Source organism: Dendrobates tinctorius, unplaced genomic scaffold (genome assembly GCF_039654945.1).
Source record: "Dendrobates tinctorius isolate UK_male_01 unplaced genomic scaffold, ASM3965494v1 ptg000044l, whole genome shotgun sequence".
Lineage (NCBI taxonomy): Eukaryota > Metazoa > Chordata > Amphibia > Anura > Dendrobatidae > Dendrobates > Dendrobates tinctorius.
Window position 1 is genome coordinate 31959488 of NW_027361712.1, and position 25339 is coordinate 31984826.

General features: G+C 43.6%; 1 protein-coding gene across 1 annotated transcript in view; it reads right to left on the bottom strand.

Annotated features, from left to right (window-relative positions):
- The window catches only part of RPGRIP1 (RPGR interacting protein 1), a 95710-nt gene that overhangs the window by 55679 nt on the left and 14692 nt on the right, over positions 1-25339 (bottom strand). The window contains exons 3-6 of the mRNA XM_073575536.1: positions 14606-14686; positions 7739-7874; positions 7249-7544; positions 113-212 (exon numbers count right to left, since the gene is read on the bottom strand). Of these exons, the coding sequence (XP_073431637.1) occupies positions 113-212; positions 7249-7544; positions 7739-7874; positions 14606-14686 (613 nt within the window). The remainder of the gene's footprint in view (positions 1-112; positions 213-7248; positions 7545-7738; positions 7875-14605; positions 14687-25339) is intronic.

The window sequence follows — 25339 nt, forward strand, 5'->3', positions numbered from 1 at the left end:
TCTATTTTTTTATAACTGCTACTTGTTGGCTTAGAAGAATCCGGCAGCCTATCAGGGAGCACTGATGGCATAATTTGCTCTCAAGTACAGTATATACTCAGAGTATACTTACAGTCTGTCAATCTCTGCTCTGGCTTCATCACTGAGGGTTTCAACACAAAAATCACCAGTCATATGTGGGTGTTCGATATCAGTCCCTTGCACAACTAGACCTAGAAATATATGTTGTTAGATAAAGATATTCTCTAGTCAAACCATACTCAGGCGCTTAGTTAACACTTGGTGAGCCCCTGACAGTTCACCTTCTTCTGACACCTGTAAAGACACAGCTGTCAATCTAGGAAGAGAGAGTGGAGATACAGTTAGGTCCATATATATTTTGACAGAGACAACATTTTTCTAGTTTTGGTTATGGACATTACCACAATGAATTTTAAACAAATCAATTCAGATGCAGTTGAAGTTCAGACTTTCAGCTTTCATTTGAGGGTATCCACATTAAAATTGGATGAAGGGTTTAGGAGTTTCAGCTCCTTAACATGTGCCACCCTGTTTTTAAAGGGACCAAAAGTAATTGGACAGATTAAATAATTGTAAATAAAATGTTCATTTCTAGTACTTGGTTGAAAACCCTTTGTTGGCAATGATTGCCTGAAGTCTTGAACTCATGGACATCACCAGACGCTGTATTTCCTCCTTTTTGATGCTCTGCCAGGCCTTGACTGCGGTGGTTTTCAGTTGCTGTTTGTTTGTGGGCCTTTCCGTCTGAAGTTTAGTCTTTAACAAGTGAAATGCATGCTCAATTGGGTTGAGATCAGGTGACTGACTTGGCCATTCAAGAATTTTCCACTTCTTTGCTTTAATAAATTCCTGGGTTGCTTTGGCTTTATGTTTTGGGTCATTGTCCATCTGTAGTATGAAAGAACGACCAAACAGTTTGGCTGCATTTGGCTGGATCTGAGCACACAGTATGGCTCTGAATACCTCAGAATTCATTCAGCTGCTTCTGTCCTGTGTCACATTATCAATAAACACTAGTGACCCAGTGCCACTGGCAGCCATGCATGCCCAAGCCATCACACTGCCTCTGCCGTGTTTTACAGATGATGTGGTATGTTTTGGATCATGAGCTGTACCATGCCTTCGCCATAATTTTCTCTTTCCATCATTCTGGTAGAGGTTGATCTTGGTTTCATCTGTCCAAAGAATGTTCTTCCAGAATTGTGCTGGCTTTTTTAGATGTTTTTTAGCAAAGTCCAGTCTAGCCTTTTGATTCTTGATGCTTATGAGTGGCTTGCACCATGCACCTCTGTATTTGCTTTCATGCAGTCTTCTCTTTATGGTAGATTTGGATATTGATACGCCTACCTCCTGGAGAGTGTTGTTCACTTGGTTGGCTGTTGTGAAGGGGTTTCTCTTCACCATGGAGCTTATTCTGCGATCATCCACCACTGTTGTCTTCCGTGAGCGCCCAGGTCTTTTTGCATTGATGAGTTCACCAGTGCTTTCTTTCTTTTTCAGGATGTACTAAACCGTAGATTTTGCCACTCCTAATGTTGTGGCAATTTCTCGGATGGGTTTTTTCTGTTTTTGCAGCTTAAGGATGGCTTGTTTCACCTGCATGGAGATCTCCTTTGACCGCTGTTTTCTTCACAGCAAAACCTTCCAAATGCAAGCACCACACCTCAAGTCAACTCCAGGCCTTTTATCTGCTTAATTGAGAATGACATAACGAAGGGATTGCCCACACCTGTCCATGAAATAGCCTTGGAGTCAGTTGTCCAATTACTTTTGGTCACTTTAAAAACAGGGTGGCACATGTTAAGGAGCTGAAATTTCTAAACCCTTCATCCAATTTTAATGTGGATACCCTCAAATGAAAGCTGAAAGTCTGAACTTCAACTGCATCTGAATTGTTTTGTTTAAAATTCATTGTGGTAATGTCTATAACCAATATTAAAAAAATGTTGTCTCTGTCCAAATATATATGGACCTAACTGTACATGAAAAACAAGTAGGTGGGAAGGTGCACTGTTGTGAATTCTCTTACTTCTGAGTCGGGGCTCCCTCTAGTGGTTTCTGTGGGTAGTGGAGCTGACCGGATTGACAAAGGTCTGCCACCTGATGATTGGAGATCTGGGGTTACTGATTGGGAGTATTTAAGTGAGCAGGCTTCCCTCAATTGTTGCTGGTGATTAGTTCTTCCTTTGCAACTTGAGGTCTGCTGTCTCCTGCTTGATCCTGCATTTTTCAGCTAAGCTGTTCACTTGCTAATCCTTTGCTTCTGATCTGGTTTTGCCTCTTTCTGCTTTGCTTTGCGGGTTCAGCGTGCTCCCTGCTGGGGATGTGCTGGACCCTGCTCCATATTTTACAGCTTGTGTCAGTTTGTTCAGTCCCCTGTTATATTAGTCTCCTTTGCTTTGCTGCCAGTTTACACCAGAATGCTGATATAGTGGGGGAGAGGTTGTGAGACCACAGTGTATTTTGTACATCAGACGTGTTGGATTTTTTAGGGTTTTTGCGTGATTGCAGACAATGTCTTTCCTTTCCTATCCTATCTAGACAGTTTGGGCCCCATCATTTGCTCAGTCTATTTTCTGCCTGTGTTTGTCCCTCATCTGGTCTCACCGACAATATATGTTTGGGAGCTATCTATTTCTTTGGGGTTCTACTCCGGGGCAGTTTAGATTTCACCTTTCTTTCTTTAGTAGACAGAAACATGAGGGGCGATCCAGCTGATAAAATTTCTTGCGTTATTGAAAAAAATAAAATTAAAATAGTACAGCGGCTTACTCCTCAAGAGTAGATGGATGTGCTATGAGGCACTGAGACACCAGCTATGCGTTTCGACCCTACATGGGTCTTTATCACAGCTGCAAATTACTAACATAATGCAAATCTTATACTTAGTGCTGACCAATGAGAACTGCAGTGTAAATCACATGAACAAGCCAAAGGTCCTGTGAGCATTACTACAATGCCTATGTTCCATGGAGACCAATGACACTATCACCTTCTATCACATGTTCTAATAGAAAGGTCCTGTGTGCAAAACTCCACATTCTCTAGGTTTGCATAATAATAACACATAAAAACAAATTGATTGACATATATACAAATATTTAAAATATAGCAATAACCATCAATAATAATACATGATCTCTGTTCTTTTGTTTAACCCATTTGGATATCTAGACCCCAGACAGAATATCCAAAAAGCTTCTATTGTAAGGAGACGTCTTTTTCCATCCCCACCACGCTTTGAGTTTTTAACCCATTCAATTCCTGCAACTGACATCGCCTCCAAATCCCCATTATGCTGCATTAGAAAATGTTTGGACACCATAGAAATATTGCGTGTATTACTACTATTATTCTCTACATCCCTAATATGCTCCAGAATGCAAGTTTTTAGTTTCCTTGTTGTACAGCCTACATAGGATAAATTGCGTATTTTACAATGTATCCTATAGACCACATTTTCTGTATTGCAATTAATAAATTGTTTGATGTAATACCTCTGAACATTACCTGAGTCATTGAATGTTTTTGTTTTTTGTACATATCTGCACATTTTACATTTGTTAGAACCGCATTTATAAAAACCAGTGGTTTTTAGCCAATTATCCGAAGATGCTACAGATGTAAAGAAACTAGGGGATACAATATCTCCAATAGTGGGAGCTCATCTAGCAATAACATTGGTGCCAGAATCTAATATTTTTGCTAATGTTTCATCCTCATAGAGGATTGGTAGGCATATAAAAAAAATGCTCTTTATTTTGTCAAATTGCAGACTATATTCAAGACTGACAAATATTTTTTTATTCGCGTCTCTTCTTTTTGTAAGATTCACATTAGTTTTTGGTTGCAATAAATCTTTTCTGTCCCTATTATCTGCCCTGATTTTAGCTCTTTCTAACATCCAATTTGCATAGCCTCATTTTTTCAATTTTTTTGTGCAGCGCATCAAATTCTTTGTTTTTCTCCTGTTCCTCCGTGCAGTTTCTTTTTAACATTACAGTATATGTTCTCCAACGGGAATAGATTTAATTACATGCCTAGGATGTTCACTTCGGGCATGCAATATGGTGTTCCCTGTAATAGGTTTACTGTAAGTATTAGACATAATTTCCTGTCCTACATTTCCCCGTAGTTCTAGATCTAGAAATGATATTTGGGTTTTATTGGATTTGTGAGTGAATCTGATATTGTAGGTACTAGAGTTAATGTAATCCACAAATGCTGGTATGGTAGATACATCACCCTCCCAGATAATGAGGGTATCATCAATGTATCTACCATACCAGTGGATACACTGCACATAGGGGTTATTCACTGAATAAATGAATTGTTTTTCCCAAAATGCCCTGGTCAAATTAGCCAAGGATGGGGAGTATTTAGCTCCCATTGGGACTCCAGACTTCTGTAAATAAATAGTACCATCAAATGCAAAAAAAATTATGTTTCAGGAGAAAAAACACAACCTGCAACAAAAAATTAATCAAATCTTCTGAATATTCATTATAGCTCCGTAAGAAATACTCCAGAGCTTCCATAGCCAAATTATGCGGGATGCATGTATACAGCGATATAACATCGCAGCTCAGCCATACAAAGTTTCCTTGCCATATTTTATCAGAAAAAGTGGCTAAAACATCCCTAGAATCTTTGAGGTAGCCTGGTAGGCTCCGTACCATTGGCTGAAGAAGAGAATCAGCCCATTCACAAAGATGCTCATTTGAAGACCCAATACCCGATACAATTGGTCTCATAGGAGGTATATCTGCAATTTTGTGAATTTTGGGCAAGTCATATATGATTGGCAAAATCGGATTTTGAGCTATCAAATATTCAGCTTGTTTTTTTGTTTAATATGCCCATATTAAGACCTTCCATGACTATATATATCGCGAGAAAACTTTGTATGGCTGAGCTGCGATGTTATATCGCTGTATACATGCATCCCGCATAATTTGGCTATGGAAGCTCTGGAGTATTTCTTACAGGGCTATAATGAATATTCAGAAGATTTGATTAATTTTTTGTTGCAGGTTGTGTTTTTTCTCCTTAAACATAATTTTTTTGCATTTGATGGTACTATTTATTTACAGAAGTCTGGAGTCCCAATGGGAGCTAAATACTCCTCATCCTTTGCTAATTTGACCATGGCATTTTGGGAAAAACAATTCATTTATTCAGTGAATAACCCCTATGTGCAGTGTATCCACTGGTATGGTAGATACATTGATGATACCCTCATTATCTGGGAGGGTGATGTATCTACCATACCAGCATTTATGGATTACATTAACTCTAATACCTACAATATCAGATTCACTCACAAATCCAATAAAACCCAAATATCATTTCTAGATCTAGAACTACGGGGAAATGTAGGACAGGAAATTATGTCTAATACTTACTGTAAACCTATTACAGGGAACACCATATTGCATGCCCGAAGTGGACATCCTAGGCATGTATTTAAATCTATTCCCGTTGGAGAACATATAAGGTTAAAAAGAAACTGCACAGAGGAACAATTGAAAAACAAAGAATTTGATGCGCTGCACAAAAAAATGAAAAAACGAGGCTATGCAAATTGGATGTTAGAAAGAGCTAAAATCAGGGCAGATAATAGGGACAGAAAAGATTTATTGGAACCAAAAACTAATGTGAATCTTACAAAAAGATGAGACGCGAATAAAAAAATATTTGTCAGTCTTGAATATAGTCTGCAATTTGACAAAATAAAGAGCATTTTTTTTAAATGCCTACCAATCCTCTATGAGGATGAATCATTTGCAAAAATATTAGATTCTGGCACTAATGTTGTTGCTAGATGAGATCCAACTATTGGAGATATTGTATCCCCTAGTTTCTTTACATCTGTAGCATCTTCGGAAAATTGGCTAAAAACCACTGGTTTTTATAAATGCGGTTCTAACAAATGTAAAATGTGCAGATATGTACAAAAAACAAAAACATTCAATGACTCAGGTAATATTCAGAGGTATTACATCAAATAATTTATTAATTGCAATACAGAAAATGTGGTCTATAGGATACATTGTAAAATATGGAATTTATCCTATGTAGGCTGTACAACAAGGAAACTAAAAACTTGCATCCTGGAGCATATTAGGGATGTAGAGAATAATAGTAGTAATACACGCAATATTTCTATGGTGTCCAAACATTTTCTAATGCAGCATAATGGGGATTTGGAGGCGTTGTCAGTTGCAGGAATTGAATGGGTTAAAAATTCAAAGCGTGGTGGGGATGGAAAGACGTCTCCTTACAAGAGAAGCTTTTTGGATATTCTGTCTGGGGTCTAGATATCCAAATGGGTTAAACAAAAGAACAGAGATCATGTATCACTATTGATGGTTATTGCTATATTTTAAACATTTGTATATATGTCAATCAATTTGTTTTTATGTGGTATTATTATGCAAACCTAGAGAATGTGGAGTTTTGCACACAGGACCTTTCTATTAGAACATGTGATAGAAGGTGATAGTGTCATTGGTCTCTATGGAACATAGGCATTGTAGTAATGCTCACAGGACCTTTGGCTTGTTCATGTGATATACACTGCAGTTCTCATTAGTCAGCACTAAGTATAAGGTTTGTATTATGTTAGTCATTTGCAGCTGTGATAAAGACCCATGTAGCGTCGAAATGCGTAGCTGGTGACTCAGTGCCTCATAGCACATCCATCTACTCTTGAGGAGTAAGCCGCTGTAGTATTTTAATTTTATTTTTTTCAATAAAGCAAGAAATTTTATCAGCTGGATCGCCCCTCATGTTTTTGTCTACTATCAACTATCGTTGCGTCCAGACGAGGTTCCGTGCTGTGGTTGGTGAGCTGGCTAGGGCTTTTTTAGCCCATTTTTTTTTCTTCTATGTGTGCAATTTCTTTCTTTAGGTCTAGTTAGTTCTCCAGCTATGTCGAGGTGCCTAGGGCATCGTAGGGATGCTCCACGGCTACTGTTAGTTGTGTAGTTACGATTAGGGGTCTGCAATCCGCTAAGTTACCAACCTTTCTGGCTTCCTGGTGGCCTAGCCTATTCCTTCCATCCTCCACAGTGACCTGTTCATAACAGTGCACTCAACCGATTGATCATATTTTGTGCTGACAAAGGCCCTTTAATACAGAGAATTTGCAGGACTTTGACAAACTGTTTTAAATTGAATCATCTGTCATTTGGGCATCTTTTTACAAGTGAGATTAATACTCACCTTTTTTGTATTTATCTGGCAATACCATGGCTTTTCTAACACCAGAATCTGTCCGAGCCATTACTGTGCTGTAGGGACAATGTCGGCAACCATTTTGAAATTGAAGCCTTTGCTTGTAAGTAGTTAGCTGGTGTTTTAGTGCTTCATTTCTACGTTCTAAGTCTCTCACACGATCCTGCAAGTCTTCAATAATTTCTTCAGACTCTAAATCTCTTCCATATTTCCTTGTGCCTTGTACTTTCTTTTCTCCTTGCTTTCCAAGGTCTGAAGTCAAACGGAGCAATTTAGTGGTCATTCTGTTTAAGAAAAGACAGATTTGTCTAATTCGTCTTAAGCAACTTTTTTCCTTGGTAAACTGGGAATACTTAAACTACGGTATATATAAATGTTAAATCTTACTGTAATTCTAATATTTATTGGTAAGCTAAAATAACATGCAAACACTATTCTATGAATGACAAGCAATGTTCTGCAGCCTGAACTTGTGTACCTCTTAATTTTATCTTCTTGTCTCCTGGCATAATCCTTGAGTAGTAGGTTCTCCTCATGAAGACGAAGAAAATTGTCCTCTAGCTCTTCACGGGATATTACAGAAACTCTCCGTCTAGCCTTCAGATCTTGTTCTCCATGAAAAAAAGCAAATGTAAGTAAACATATATAGAATAATAGACAAAAAAGACTTGGCAAACAGTAGATCTGTATTGATTCCTGGTGCTCAGAGCAGGGTAATATTTCAGAATTTGCTACTTCACTAAAAATATTTCAGATTTCAAATGTCTTGGTATCTGCAATCGATTTTGGGATGACAATTTCTTTTTCATGTGAGATAGAATCCTAATCCACGAATCAGGATTGCCATAATTCTTTACACTTGTATAAGGCTAGGTTCACATCGTGCTAGTGCCATCCGTTTAATGGATACGTTAATCGGATGCGCTAACGCTGATAGCCAAAATCTATTTTTTTGTAAGATCGCGTTAACGCATGTGCTAACGCATAGTAGCATTGCGTTGGCATGCATTAGTAATAGAGGTCTATGCACAGCGATTGTGTCCGTTCGCTGTGCGTTCGACCTAATGTACCCGAAAACGCAGTAGACCGCATTCGAGGGTGCATCACAAGGTAGCACATCATTGCTAACGCATGCCGATTTTGACATGCGTTAGGATGTGTTACGATAATGGATGGCAATAGGTGCGTTAACGGATCCGTTACATTGCGTTAGTGCCACTTAGTAACGGATCCATTAAACGGATGGCACCTAACGCGATGTGAACCTAGCCTAAAAGCATAGGCAAGGAATGTAGCAGCTATTTATGGTGAATCTGAAAAGTGAGAATCTCCGTTTCTTCTCCTATTTTGGTTTAACACCACCCTCCACTACCCCGTGCATTCCTCTGTTATTTGTGTGAGTATGTTTGGTATTTTTCATTATCCCTGTTCGTATTACCTTGTTAGCCTGCTTAGTGTATTACAGTACACTACTACTTCCCTCTCCCCTGGATAGGGGAAGGGTACAGATTGAGGACAGACTCAGGAGCTAAGGCAAAGTACGTGGCCCCAGCGTCTTCAATATCATAAGTAATCCAGGGAACAGGACGAGCTAGGGTGCCTGCTAGCATTAGGAACAAGGATGGAGCCCTTAATCCTGGGACATCCAACAACAGAGTCCGTGACATTAGCTCTGACCGAAACCGTTTTTTGGTCCATTATGGATCCTATCATTGCTCTGACAGGGCAACTGCAGCAGCTAAGCCTAGAGTTGGCAGATCTATGCACTGTCGTTTTACAGCGGCGACCGTGACTCCCATACAGCCCTTAGTGGAGCCCAAGATCGATTTGCTTGACAGGTTCTCTAGCGTGTATGACAAGTTTGTTGTTTTCAGGGAGGCCTGGAAACAATGCATCAGGTTACGTCCTTTCTTCTCAGGAACTGAGGAGCAACGGGTGGGGATAATAATCTCTCTCCTTCAGGGTGACCCCCAAGTATGGTCATTCTCTCTCCTGTCTGATTCCCAGTCGCTCCAGATGGTGGAAGAATTTTTTCTGGCACTGGGTAATACATACGACTACCCTGGCCACATATCCCTGGCTGAGTCCACACTGCGTCAGCTTCTGCAGGAAGACCAGCTGGCAGAGGAGTATTGCTCGGAGTTTCGGAGGTGGTCCAGTTCTGTGAAGGGCTATCAGTAAGGGTGAAGGATGCCTTAGTCCTATTTGAGATTCCAGTTTCCCTTGAGGTAGCCATGTCTCTGGCTATCCGGGTGGATCATTGTTTTCGCCAGAGACATAAAAAGACAATGTGCGGGAGGTTTGGGGCTGAGGGAAACCTGGTCTGAGTCATCTGACGAACCTATACAATCAAACAAAAAGTAGCACAATGTAGCGCTATAGCATGCAAACATGAAATCTGAAATCTGAAAATTAAATTGCATTACTGCACTAGCAGCCACCTGGCAGCCACTTCCCATAAAGATGTAGACTGTCTAAGAGAGGATTGGCATTAGGCCCTGGCAACAGGAGAAGCAAAGGATTCTCCGGTGGGTCCAGGCACTGACACCTGCTGGCATACTGGCCAGCAGCTGCCTAGGGCCCCCCCAGCCAATGGCGTGTCACTAATAGCGGTACACCCAGCTGTTATGGGGCCCCTAAGTCAGGGGGGTCCTCCCGGTGCGAGTGGAGCAGCAGCTGGAGACAGGAGCCTGTCCCCGCTGCTAAAGAGAAATGAATATTTACGCTTCCCCACGCCCCCATGGGCATGGAGAGGAGTGAATACCATTTCACTTTAATAGCGGGCAGTGTTAGCCTCAGGCTGAGGCTAACACTGCCCACAGGAGCAGACATACTGCATGTGATGTACCCCGGAGGTGGGCCCCTGCAGGGCGGTAACCCTGAAAGCAATCGCTGGGCAGGGAATGATCCCTGCAGCTTGGCAGCAGAGCGGAGCTGCAGAGATCCGATGCTGTCCTGCTTCCTTCCCGGCACTTCCTGCCTGACACAGCGCAGCTGAATGATGTCATTATTCAGCGTGGCTGTTTCAGACAGAAAGCTGGATGTGCTGTGGCTGCGGGAACGTGCAGAGGGGTGAGTGCTTCTGTGTGTGTGTGTGTCTGCTTGCGGTGCTGTGTATGTGTGTGTGTGAGAGAGTGAAAGAGTAGTGCTGTGCTGTGTGTGGTGCAGTGTGTGTGTATTGGAGATTGGCAATGATGTGGGTATTGGAGAGAGCAGTGATGAGGGTGGTGGCGGAGAAGGCAATGTTGTTGGTGATGGAAAGAAAGATGGGGTGGTGAGGAAGGAAGCGGTTGAATGGGCAATGATGGGGTGGTGGGGGAGAAGGCAAATATGGTTGTGGTGGAAAGGACAATGATGTTGGTGGTGGGGGGAGGCAATGATGCAGGTGTTGGAATAGGCAATGATGGGGATGATGGGGGAGAAAGCAATGATGGTTGTGGTGGAAAGGATAATGATGGTAGTGGTGGAAAGGACAATGGTGGTGGGGAGGAGGCAATGATGGAGGTGGTGGAATGGGCAATGGTGGAGGTGGTGGAATGGGCATTAATAGGGGCAGTGGGTGAGAAGGCAATGATGGAGGTGGTGATGAGGACAATGATGGGGGTGGAGGGGGAGAACAATGATGGAGGTGGAGGGGACTGCATTATACCCTATGAGGGAGGCTGCATTATATCCTATGAGGGGGCTTTGTTATACTTTATGAAGGGGGCTACATTATATTGTGTGGGGGGCTGCATTATATTCTGTGTGGGGGCTGCATTATTCTCTCAGGGGGCTACATTATACTATATGGGCGGCTGCATTATGCCCTATGATGGGGCTACAGTATATTCTATGGGGGGCTGCCTTATGAGGGTGTGGCATTATACTCTGAGGGGGCTACATTATATTCTGTGGAGGGGCTGCATTATACTATATGAGGGGGCTGCATTATACCATATGAGGGGGCTACATTATGTTCTATGAGGGGTTGCATTATACCTTATGAGGGGTTGCATTATATTTTGTGGAGTGCTGCATTATACCCTATGAGAGGGGCTGCATTATATTCTATGAGGGGGGCTGCATTATATTCCATGAGGGGGACTGCATTGTAGTCCATGATGGAGGCTACATTATATTCTACGAGGGGGGGCTACTTTATATTCTATGACTGGGATACATTATATTCTATGAGGGGGCTACCCCAACCCCTGCCACATAATTAACATGTGTACTGCCTTATATTATACCCTGATATTAACGCGTTTTACCACACAATTGTTGATATTGTATTTATTTCTAAGTAGCTACATAGTGGACCCCAAAAATAATTTTCTCTGGTGGGCCCAAGGTGCTCCAGTCTGATGCTGTTTGGATGTGACGGTCAGTCTTTGGATATTTGTATGCATTAGCATTCTGACTAAGCACTTCACTCCTTAAGGCCCTGTCACACTAAGCGAGATCGCTAGCGAGATCGCTGCTGAGTCACTAGAACTGTGACGTTATAGCGATCTTACCAGCGAGATCGCTGTGTGTGACAGTGACCAGCGACCAGCCCCCCTGCCGGGTATCGCTGATCGTACCCGAAATGTCTGGACATTTCTTTGGTCGCTCATGTCCCGCTGAGTCGCTTGTCGTCACGTTTGACACCTAGCCTAACGACCTCGTTAGCGACTCAGAAGCAAGACAAGGCGGGGATTAGCTTTCCCGTTTCCACGCCTACCTCGGCTCCGATTGGTGGTCACTACAGCGTCCTGATTGGCGGGCTTCCTTTTAAAAGAAGCTAACAAAGTAGCGCTTCAGTTCTTTGTTCCTGATCCGGGTGTGTCCAAGTTGAGATCCTGTTTTTGTCCAACGGCTGCGACTCCATTTTGGATCATCTGCTTTTCCATCTTCGTTGCTTCTCTAGCCAGTTAATGGTTGGTATTTTTTGAATGAAATGGAGCGCTAGTACGTCACCTTCTTTTAAATGCACGGCCAATCAGGACGCGGTAGCGTCCACCATTCAGAGCTGAGAGGGCGTGAGAAAGGGAGCGCAATCCACGCCTGTGCAAATACAGCGTCACACAGTACATCCATCATCGAGGTGTGAATCGTCAATGGAACATGCAATGTGACAGGGTCCCAATGACCACCGACATCGTTACAAAGGTCGCTATGACACGCTAGATCGTTGCTCCGTCGTTGGGTAGATTGGACTGTCTGACATCTCAATAACGACCACATAGCGATGCGGCAACGGTCCCTGTCGTGTCGTATCACTGTCGGGATCGTTATAGCGTCGCTAGGTGTGACGGGACCTTTAGCCTCAGTCATTTTTACAGTAATTGCAGCAGGATCCTACCCCTCCATAGAGATATAGACTTCAGTCTAAGCGAGGATCCACATTAGGTTCCAATAGAGATGTAGACTGTCTAAGAGAGGATTGGCATTAGGTCCCGGCAACGAGAATTGCCTTATCGTGGCTGTCAGGTACACATGAATTGGCCAATTTATGCGCTAAGCATTCTCAGTTTTTCATATTACTAGTGCAGTAATGCAATTCAATTTTCATATTTCATGTTAGCTTGCTATAGCGCTACAGAGTGCTACTTTTTGTTTGACTGTAAATGAGTTGGCTACTCTAAGTAAGCACCTGTTCAGATCCAATTTATGTTTGGATGTGACAGTCAGTCTTTGGATACTTGTATGCATTAGCATTCTGACTGGCACTCCGCCCCTTAGCCTCAGGCATTTTTAATTGCAGCAGGATCCTACCCCTCCATAGAGATATAGACTTCAGTCTAAGAGAGTATTCACATTAGGTTCGCATAGAGATGTAGACTGTCTAAGGATTGGCATTAGGTCCTGGCAATGAGAATCGCCTTATCATGGCTGCCAGGTACACATGAATTGGCCAATTTATGCGCTAAGCATTCTCAATTTTTCATATTTCTAGTGCAGTAATGCAATTCAATTTTTATATTTCATATTTCATGTTTGCATGCTATAGCACTACAGAGTGCTACTTTTTATTTGATTGTATGAGGAACCTATGCAGTTGGGTGGGGCAACTCATTCTGGAAAGCAGTCTGTTGTTCGGCGCAAAGGAGAGTATATTTTTACTGTAGTAAAAAAGGGCCATTTCGTGGGCATGTGTCCTTCCCTATTTCACTGTAAACAGCCACCGGAAAACTTGGGAGCCTGGGTGGCGGGGAAGTTAGCAACCCAGTTGTAGATATCTCCTCCCTGATTAGTACACAATTTTTTCTGCCTGCTGAAGTCCAGCTGGGCAAAAATAAGGTGGTTGTTTCTGCCTTTCAACAGATTGGGGCGAGGTTTAACTTGATTGACACTCGGTTCGTCCAGGTCCAGGGCCTTAAACCACATATACTGTCCAGACCTATACCCATAATCTCCATCAACAGCTCAGAACTGCTCAGAAGAAAGAAGAGTTGTCAGCTGTACTGACTGCTCAGAGGCTGTTCCAAGCAGCAGTCAGAGGCAGTGAAGAGGCAGGAGACAGGATTGGCTGAGATCAGACACACTTACAAGGCCTGTCATCCTGTCTGTGCCTGAACGCTGAGAAGTGCAGTCCAGGAATCTCAGGCTCCTATATCATAGAGCCAGCTGCACCATCATCTAAGGGGAGAGGAATGTGGACCCTTCTAATTTATTCTGCAGAGTGCACGCTCCTCTATGACATCAAAAGACTCAGGTACGGGCCCCCTTCCTCTCCTAAGTGGATATGCTGCCACTGGCTCTGTGAGAGAGCAAGATATTTAAGCAGCTGATCAGGACCCCTCTCCATAGGGGCCCCTGTGCATCTACACCAGTGGTATGTCCATCCCTACTTTGCCTCCTAAATTCCCAGCCACCTTTATGTCCTCAACCATTCCTTCTCTGTTGGTTAGAATTAGGTCCAAGATGGCAAATCTTCTTGTTCTCTGTTCTACCCTTTGAAAGATAAAGTTGTCAGCGAGAGAAGATAAGAATTTTCTGGACTCATTACTTTTGTTGGGGAGAGATTCCCAACACACATCTGGATAGTTGAAATCTCCCATGATCACTATGTTGTACTTATTTGAGAACAGAGACACCTCATGTAAAAAGAGTTCATCCATATGATTAGTCTGTCCAGGTGGTCTATAGTAAACACATACAATAGTGTTCTCTCTTTTCTTCTCTCCTTGTATTCTTACCCAAACAGTTTCTAAAGCGCTACCATTCTCTGAAACTTGGATCTGTGTGGAGATATACACTTTCCTAACATAAAATGCAACAAGTTACAGCCTTAAAGGTTTGTATTCCAAGCATGTGTATCATCCCACCAAGTTTCAGTAATGCCTATGACATCATATCTCTCTTCCTGTGTTAGCAGCTCTAATTTTCCTTGTTTGTTTCCCATGCTCTGTACATATGTATGAACACATTTTAGTGATAACAATGACTTCATGTTTGGCACCTGCAAGGAAGTGGCACCATTCCTTGAAGGCCCACTTAATTGCCAACAATTAATGATTACTAGGTATTAACCATGCATGTATTTCTAAAATACCAAGGAAATGTATAATCTTTAACTTTAGGACTTTTAGAGATCATTTCATCTTTAACTTGCTTAAAGGAAACCTGTCAGCAGCATTGTGCACAGTAACCTACAGACAGTGTCAGGTCAGCGCCATTATACTGATTAAAATAATACCTTGATTGATTAAATCCGTCTCATGGTTGTTCTTCAATCTTTATTTTCAGTTTTGTGCTAATGAGATTCTCGTGTCCTAAGGCAGGTTTGGTGTATGTGTGCTCTGATTAGATATTCAAAGTGCAGACTGCTGACAGGTCATTGATCCCTCTGCAGGCTTCTGCAGGCAGGTTCCAGCCATGGCACCTGCTCTGCAGCAAAATCACGTGTTTTTGGTGCCAATAATACCTTTTATTCAGGTTATTCTGCTAGATGGAAAAAAATCAATTTGAAAATGGCGCCCGCAGCACCTGCGCAGTAGCTGCTATCGGTGTGAAACTGTGATCCGATAGCTGCTACTGTGCAAGCACCAGCGGCGCCGTCTTGCTGGAGAAAAAAAAATTCCTCCTCCAAGATGGCGCCGCCTGTGCAGTAGCCGCTAACAGATCACAGCTATATACACTGATAGCTGCTATGATTTGTTTTTAAGTATATACAGATATTCATTATGCAAACTAGGGGGCAGGTGAGTGAGGGATCAGTGACCTGTCAGCTGTCTGCATTATGAATACCTAATCAGAGCACACATACACCAACTCTGCCTTAGGGCACGAGAATCTCATTAACACAAAACTGAATATAAAGATTAAAGAATATTCACAAGACATCCGTTCATCAACCCAGGAAGGAATAATTTAACGCCGGGTTTCAGACTTGCAAGAAACTCGTACGAGTCTCGCATCTTAATATGCAGCACTGCCGCCGGCACTCGGGATCGGAGTGTGTGGCTGCATGCATTTCTATGCATACATATATAAATAGAGGTTCATTAGAGGATATAGGATCAAACCATATGTGTATACATATATTTCGCTTCAGATAATATAATTTAAAATATAGGAAATTCAAAATAATTTTCCCAAATGAGATAAGAATTCCTAATAAATTATACAGAAATGAAGATTGGTTAATCTGCAACTCAAATGCATATAAATTATATGTGAAAACCAGTGATGTGCAGTGGGTACGGAAAGTATTCAGACCCCTTCAAATTTTTCACTCTTTGTTTCATTGCAGCCATTTGGTAAATTCAAAAAACTTCATTTTTTTGGTCTCATTAATGTACACTCTGCACCCCATCTTGACTGAAAAACAAAAACAGAAATGTAGAAATTTTTGCAAATTTATTAAAAAAAGAAAAACTGAAAAATCACATGGTCATAAGTATTCAGACCCTTTGCTCAGTATTGAGTACAAGCAACCTTTTGAGCTAGTACAGCCATGAGTCTTCTTGGGAATGATGCAACAAGTTTTTCACACCTGGATTTGGGGATCCTCTCCAGTTCCGTCAGGTTGGATGGTGAACGTTGGTGGACAGTCATTTTCAGGTCTCTCCAGAGATGCTCAAATGGATTTAGGTCAGGACTCTGGCTGGGCCAATCAAGAATTGTCACAGAGTTGTTCTGAAGCCACTCCTTTGTTATTTTAGCTGTGTGCTTAGGGTCATTGTGTTGTTGGAAGGTGAACTTTCAGCCAAGTCTGAGGTCCAGAGCACTCTGGAAGAGGTTTTCATCCAGAATATCTCTGTACTGGATTCATGTTTCCTTCAATGGCAACTAGTCATCCTGTCCCTGCAGCTGAAAAACACCCCCATAGCATGATGCTGCCACCACCATGTTTCACTGTTGGGATTGTATTGGGCAGGTGATGAGCAGTGCCTGGTTTTCTCCACACATACTGCTTAGAATTATCACCCAAAAGTTCTATCTTCGTCTCATCAGACCAGAGAATCATATTTCTCATAGTCTGGGAGTCCTTCACGTGTTTTTTAGCAAACTCTATGTGGGCTTTCATATGTCTGGCACTGAGGAGAGGTTTCCGTTGGGCCACTCTGCCATAAAGGCCCAACTGGTGGAGAGCTGCAGTGATAGATGACTTTGTGGAACTTTCTACCATTTCCCTACTGCATCTGTGGAGCTCAGCCACAGTGATCTTGGGGTTCTTCTTTACCTCTCTCACCAAGGCTCTTCTCATACAATTGCTCAGTTTGGCTGGGCGGCCAGGTCTAGGAAGACTTTTTGTGGTCCCAAATGTCTTCCATTTAAGGATTATGTAGGCCAGTGTGCTCTTAGGAACCTTGAGTTCTGCAGAAATTCTTTTGTAATCTTGGCCAGATCTGTGCCTTGCCACAATTCTGTCTCTGAGCTCCTTGGCCAGTTCTTTTGTCCTCATGATTTTCATTTGGTCTGACATGCACTGTGAGCTGTGAGGTTATATATATAGGAATGTACCTTTACAAATCAAGTCCTATCAGTTTAATTAAACACAGCTGGACTCCAATGAAGGAGTAGAACTAGAGATGAGTGATTTTTCCTTTTTTCGGGTCGAGTCAGGTTTCATGAAACCCGACTTTCTAAAAAGTCAGGTCGAACGAAATCGGCCGATTATTGGGAAAAGTCGTGGTTCGAGTGAAACACGAAGCCCAATGCAAGTCAATGGGGAAGCAAAGTCGGCAGAGAGTGGAGGACAGTAAACACACCTACAGTGCCCATTTCAATGCCAACAACATCAATTCTTATTACTTAAGATTCTCAACCTTAATTTACTTTACAATAATAGTTACGCATTGAAAACTGGGGGTTATTTGGCTAAAGTTGTGGCGGGGGGGTAGGGCTGGCGCCAGGTTTTCGTGTGCCCTGGGCCAAAGAGTGTCAGTGCGCCCTCTTAACACATACCACAATTCATAATGCTCCAATACGGCACAGAAATATAGGTATAGTACAATGAAAAATACTTCACTGCTTACATGACATGACTGATATCTATTTTAAATTCTACAATAGCTCAAAAAACGGACTGTATATTACTCCATACAGAATTATGGCCACCACCTGGTGCGCCATACAGAATAATGAGCCCCATATATTTCTCCATACAGAATAATAGGTCCCATATAATGTTCCATACAGTATATGATGAGCTCCACATAATGCTACAGTATATGTTGGTCCTCATGGATGATGCTCCACTGTCTTATGGGCCCAAATAATGCTCCATATATAATGGGCCCAATTTCTAATGATCCAGTGTATAATGTGCCCCGTAAATGTTGCTCCAGTGTCTGATGTCCCCCATTTGGAAAGCTCCAGTATATGATGGTCCCTATGGATGATGCTTCAGTGTGTTATGGGCCTAAATAATTCTCCATATATAATGGGCCCCATTTCTAATGCTCCAGTGTATAATGGGCCCTGTAAATCCTGCTCCAGTGTCTGATGTCCCCCATTTGGAATGCTCCAGTATATGATGGGCCAAATGGATGATGCTCCAGTGTATGATGGGCCCCATATATCATTCTCCAGTGTATACTGCTCCCCAAAAAATGCTCCCAACATTTAAAAAAATTAAACACCTCTCCTCGCTGGGCACTGCTCTACTCTGGACTCCTCAGCATTGCCATTTTAAAGCTCTCTGCACTTGTACTGTTTCGGTAGAGGGCATACAGATGTGATGTCATCGCGCTCTGTAACCTGAATGTCACTGTCAGGAAAGGCGGAAGACGTCACAGCGGTGGAGTAGGGAGAGGTAAGTATTGCAAGTGCTGTGGCCCTGAGCAAGCATGGGGGGCCCACTTGTGGGCGACAGCACTGGCACAGGGCCCCTCATAGTACGACAGTATGTCTGATGGCGAGTGAGCCCTCCCACCGGCAGAGACACTTTTGCATACTATGAGGGGCCCTGTGTCACTGCCGTCGCCCACGAGTAGGACCCCCCTACCTGCTCAGGGAACTGGCACTTTCATCTGCACCTTCCTCTGTGTCACCATGTAAGGTGGTATAGTATGCGGGAAGGGGCACCTGAGTTTCATCAGTGTCATATTCTGGCTCTGTAGAGTGCAAGGGGAATGTAGGGCTATGGGTCAATGTACCAGCAGAATCATCTAGCAGTGGCTGTGCATCAGTGCACTCCATCTCCAATTCATGTTGGACTGGGGATTTCAGAATTTCACTTGATAACACAGGCATAGCCTGTGAAAAGAGCTCCATGGAGTAATCTGAAGTGTGGGCTGCCACATCCTTCACTTTTAGTGGGTGTGAAGGAGACAAGGAAAGGGGTGGTTCCTGACCAGAAGCCTGCACTGATGACTCAGTGCTTACATTTTTTTAAACTTCAGAAGAGGAGGCGATAGAGCTGGAGGCTTTTTCGGCAATGTAAGGCAAAACCAGTTCCTGATGCTCCGGCTTTATAAGCAGTTTACCTACTCCCAGAAAAGGGAGCCTTAAAGGCCTTCTTGTGCCAGCTGATGACGCAGGCTCAACACCTCCTGCCTTAGCTGCTATTGTGCTTTTGGCAATACCAGCAGATGCACCACCACCACCATCAGTACCAGATGGCCCCCCCACACCCACGTCCGCGGCCTCTTCCACCATACCTAATAATTTTTGTGAAAATGGACTAAAAATACCAGCAGATATATGTTACTCTTTCAGAAGCGGACAGCTCTATACAGTCTAGGGATAATTGTAAATCTCCGTATATATTTCATGAGTCAGACAGAGATGGTCACAGGCACAGTATGGATTAGACAATAATATAAACATTTGCAAAATGGTACATTATCACTAGATACAAGGTATATACAGTATAGTTTAAACATACTGAATCTCCGTATACATTTCAGGAGGCAAACACAAATGCTCTCAGGCCCAGTGTTATGATTGGGTCACCGAGGAGAAAAGCAAGACCAAGCTAGCCACAGAAAACCAGAGAGGTTGGTAACTAAGCAGATTGCAGACCCCTGATCCTATCCACACAACTAGCAGTAACCGTGGAGCGTAACTACGATGATCCTAGACGCCTCGATACAGCCAGAGAACTAAATAAGCCTAAAGCAAGATAGGGGAAATCTAAACTGTCCCAGAGTAGACTCCAAAGGAATAGATAGCCCCTAAAAATATATTGTCGGTGAGACAAGATGAAAACACAAACGCAGGTAGGAAAATAGGCTGAGCAAACGATGGGGCCCACACTAACTAGACAGGACAGGAAAGGAAAGACACTGTCTGCAATCACACAAAAAACTCTGCAAAAAATGTCCAACACGTCTGATAGAAAAATACTGAAGTCACTCGACATCGCCCACTATAACAGCACTCTGGCATATTCTGAAAGCAGAGCAAAAAGAGGCCAATCTAATAAGGGACAAAAACAAACTGGCACAAGCAGTAACATAAGGATCGAAATTTAGCACAGCTCCAGCCGGGGCTGGCTGATCACATAAAACTGAACAGACAAAACCAAATCAAATGTGAACAATAGCAAAAGAAAACTTAGCTTGAGCATGCAGGGACTGAGCTGGAAACTAAGACCTCAGGAGGCAGGAAAAAATCACCAGCAGGTATAGAGGGAGTCGGCTGTCTTAAATCCAGTCCGAGACTCCAGATGTCCAATCGTCCTCCTCATTATCAGGTGGCAGACCTCTGTTAATTAGATCAGCTCCATTACCTCCTGTAACCACCAGAGGGAGACCGGAAAGAGAACTCACGACCCCTCTGTCAATATAACCAGCTCCACTACCTTCACTAGTAACCAGAGGTAGGCCAGAAAGTGAATTCACAACAGCCCAGTATGGATCCGACAACAAAATAGAAAGTTGAGAAAGGGTACTATGGCGCCCCTGAGGGTACGGTCGCCACAGAGGTACTGCACCTCATCCAAAGGTGTGGTATCCCACCCTCATGTAAGGAGGGATCACCACTCAGGACTCCTAGCCCTGCATTCAACACACACACATATTAGTCAGTGCTTTCTGGGTGTATCCGACGGGAGGATGGCCTCATCCCAGACTGACTAGGAAAGGGTGTTGGGGGTTAATGTGGAAGGTAGGTACAGTGGGAGGAGCTTAGGTTGTGGAGTGATTGTGGGCGTCCAATCAGAGAGAGCAAGCTGACAGTTGATGGGTGGAGCCAGTCTGAGGTAAATGGATCTTTCTAGAGAGTTGTCAGTCGGTGACAGGACAGAGTAAGATCAGGATTGCTGTGAGAGGGCTGAGGGCAGAGAAGAGAGAAAAATCTTGTCCAAGCTCCTAGACTAGAAGGAAGGGGTCCTTGGGGCACGGGAAGTGCAATAAGCCAGCTGTGAAGCCCATTTCTGGAGAAGGAAGGACCAGGCCTCGTTGGGGAAGGTGGCTCCTGAAGGTAGTGGATAAATACAGGGCTCAGCTAGAAAGACGGAGGCTGAGGTAACTTTAAGTGACTCAGTCGCAGCCGCATTCAATACTCAAACAGGCAGCAGTTGGAATAAAGGACCCCGGAGCCTGACCCACGTCGCCCGGTGTGATCCGTGGCTGCCGGCTTGGGACACTGTTTGCGAAGTCGCACAGCAGGAAGGAAGGGAGAGATCAGCGCAGAGACACGGCCTAGAAAGGATACACAAGGTGGAGTCTTTAACAGGTGTTCCTGATCTACATTGGAGTTTGCCGGACCCCTCCCTCGGATGACACAGTACCAATCGGGTCATCTTGTGCACAAAACTTTTGAGGAAAAACTCAGAAACTGTACCCAACTGCGTCCTTGGTGGCTTTTACAACTCGCCTGCTACACACGCTACACTCACCATCACCGTCAACGGCTCACAAACACCATCTCAACTGCCCTGGGATACAGCTCTGCTCGTGGAGAGCTTCATCATCTTGTTTGCTTTAACACCGGCACAGAGGATCTGCATTGCAGCGTCGGCTACCCTAGCCGAGTACCATGGGTGGCGTCACGATCCCCCTTTTCCAAATTAATTATCATACCATCTTCCCCCTCATCTGAACTGTCATCTTCTTTATTGGACACCCAGGGCCACGGACCGGGTCCCAATCACCACCGTGACATACTTCCCCCTTAAAAGAGACTGAAAGGCCCAGTACTGAGTAACCCCCGGCCCGGCGTGGCGTTTCATTTTAACACCAGATAACAGGGATATATTGTATAGTTTCAACATTATAAATCTACATATATATTTGAGGAGGCAGACACAGATGCTGTCATGGCCAGTATGGATTCGACAACAAACTAAAAAGTAGAAAAAGGGTACAGTATTACCAGATCCAAGGTATATATAGTACAGCTTCAACATTCAAAATCTCCTTATTTATTTCAGGAGGCAGACACAGATGCTCTGAGGCCCAGTATGGATTACACAACAATATAAAAAGCAGTAAAAGGGGAATGGATCCCAAGCGTACTGCTGTATACAGTGTTGGGGGTCATTTGGCGATCTATATATATATTTCAAGAGTAACACACAGCCTCTCACAGGCTCAGTACGGATCATACCATAATATAAAAAGAAGATCCACAAGAAATAATCACACATGTGTGCCAATCATCCAGGTGTCACTGATGCACTTTGAGTATTAGTTGGAGGAAGAATTTTCGGGCACAAAGGGTACTGGATCAACAGATACAAGGTATATATAGTCTGCTTAAAATACAAAAAAATTTCCGTATGTATTTCAGGAGGCAGACACATATGCTCACATACTCAGTATGGATTTGACAATAATGTAGCAAGTTGAAAAAGGGTACAGTATGACCAGATACAAGGTATATATAGTATAGTTTAAACATTCTAAATCTCCGTAGACATTTCATGAGGCAGATACAGACGCTCTCAGTCCCAGTATGCATTAGCCAAGAATATAAAAAGGTTACGGTATCACTAGATACAAGGTACATATAGTATTGTTTAAACATTATAAATCACCTTATTTTTTTCAGGAGGCAGACACAGACGCTCTCAGGGTGTTAGGTGTTGGATTTCTGTCGCTGCACAGCAAGAATCCTGAGCCTTACTTCCAGCGGTCTCCCATTCCTCTCCAGCCACAGAGGAGGTTGCTCAGCAAACTCGTCGGTCCAGGCGCTCTGCCCAGACCAGCTCCGTGGGTTTGCTTGCTGCTGCCACCTCTGGCGCAGCTATGACAATACATGCTGCTCAGCAGTGAGATTCTCCAGGAACTAAGTCCCCATGTCGGGCCACTGAGCATGCCCGTGGAGTGATCTCCCATTGGAGATCGAAGGTCACATGCTCAGGTCCTGCTCCTGTTCGGATTGGCCAATCCGAGAAGCCAGGAAGGTCCCGGATGCTCACGGCTATAAAAGGTTGGCATGGCCGCTCGGCCATGCGCTAGGATAAGACTGTATTTACAGACTATGTGGAGTGAGTGATGTATGCACGCATGAATGTCTCTGGTGAATGACTCATTAAGAAACCCCTACCCTTGGTACGCATGTGTTGTGCAGCCTAGCCTGCTAGCGCCCAGACTTAGGCATAGGTAGGACAGAGGTTGAGTCAGGCATCAGTCCTCACCAGGGACTTGGCATGCCTCAGTGCACGTGCTCCATAGCCAGCGTCTATAGCGGTGTTCGCGGCAGTGACGCCGCGCGTTCAGTGGGCCTAGAAGGACTCTAACCCCGTGTCCTTGGCATAGAGTTCTGTGGCCGTACACTGTGCGCTCTTTTGGCCGGGCTCTGTGAGCTTAACAGGCTCCGGCATCTACGTTCAGCGGTTGTGCGGCTCTGTGCATTAACAGAGTTCGCCCCTGTTCACATTGGGTGACGTAACCCACATGTGACTGGTTTCTCACCTCTTAATTCTTCCGCCATTACTTAGCAGCAGTGTACCACCTCTGTATGGTGGACCCTGGGCTGCGAACGCACCTACTATTATTTTATAATTTGGTGCGTTCCGCCAGCCCTAACACAGGGTCAATATGGATTACACAATATAAAAAGCAGTAAAAGGGTAATGGATCGGAAGCGTACAGCTGCATACAGTGTTGGGGTAATTGTAAATCTCAGTAGATACTTCCAGAGTCAGAAACATACTCTGACCACTATATAAAAAGCAGTAAATGGGTAAGGTATCACAAGCGTACAGCTGTATACAGTGTTGGGTTAATCTTAAATCTACAAACATATTTCTGGAGTTACAGACAGACGTTCACAGGCTCAGTATGGATTACACAAGAATATAAAAACTTGAAAAAGGGTAATATTTTACAATCGGTCAGCTGAATATAGTGTTGGTGTCATTTTAAATCTCCTTATATTTTACCAGAGTAAGACACAAGCTCTCAAGGGCTCAGTATGGATTACACCCGAATATAAAAATGAGAAAAAGGGAAATGTATTCGAAACGAACACCAGTGTATAGTGTTGGAGTACTTTGAAATCTTCGTTTATATTTCAGTGTCAGTCTGCCAGTCCAGACTCTCCGCTAGAGGAAGGTAGATGGATAAAAGTACAGACGGAAATTCGAGTGATTTTTAGATGTTTTTGAATTTGTAATCACGGGAAAACCTCCCAGAAGAATTCGCAGAGGCGATACTGACCCTTAATAACTTTAACTGTGGATACAGCTAAAACACAAATTAGTGAAGAAAGGGTTGCTGTATCGCAGTTGCGTTGATCTCATCACCGTAACTCATCTCCATCAAATTGTGATCACAGGGAGAGCTGTAGACATGGTTCTCACTGCCTATCATTATCTCTCTGGTCACTTTGGAGTGCAAAACACACAAGCCACAGGCCGTAGGGGATTCTATTGGATTGCCATGACAGGACACATTGAAAAATGGTGGCAGGAATGTCACATGTCTGTGACTATGAAAAATATGAAAGGTGATCATAAAGCACCATTGCATCCGATTGGGAGTTGACGTCCATTACAAATGGTAGCCATTGGTAATCTGAAGGTAGAGGCCAGCAGGACAGGACATAGCTACATCTTAACCATCATCGATCAGTACACCAAATTTGTAGTGGCCGTCTCTGTGACTGATTTAACTGGCCAGACTACACAGTGGTGGAGCAGGGAGAGGTACGTATTTCAAGTGCTGTGTCCCTGAGCAAGCAAGGGGGAACCCACTCGTGGGCACTGGTACTGGCACAGGGCCCCTCATAGTATGCCAGTGTGTCTGACGGCGAGTGGGCCCCCTCACCATCAGAGACACTTTATTGTACTATGAGAGGCCCTGTGCCAGTGCCGTCTCCAAGGGTTGGGCCACACACCTGTTCAGGGCAACAGCACTTGCCCGGGTGCGGCAGGTGTTGACTCCGGGCCTGGCGTGGAGGGGCAGCCCATTTCGAGTGGTTTAAAAAATGGCATATGTTGATGTGTAGGCTGGACTTTCAGCTGCTGCAAATGGAGGAATTGGAGAAGACAGAGGAAGAGGAGGGCAAAAGTGAGCCTTTTTTCTGGCAAACTATGTGTTATCAGGGGAAGGTGGGACAAAATCTTTTGAAACCCATGCATGGTTCATTTTAATAAAGGTTAGATCATCAACATTTTGGGTCGACAGACTGGTCCTTTTTTCTGTCAGGATTGATCCAGCAGCACTGAAGACTCTTTCAGATAGCACACTACCAGCAGGGCAAGCGAGCTCCT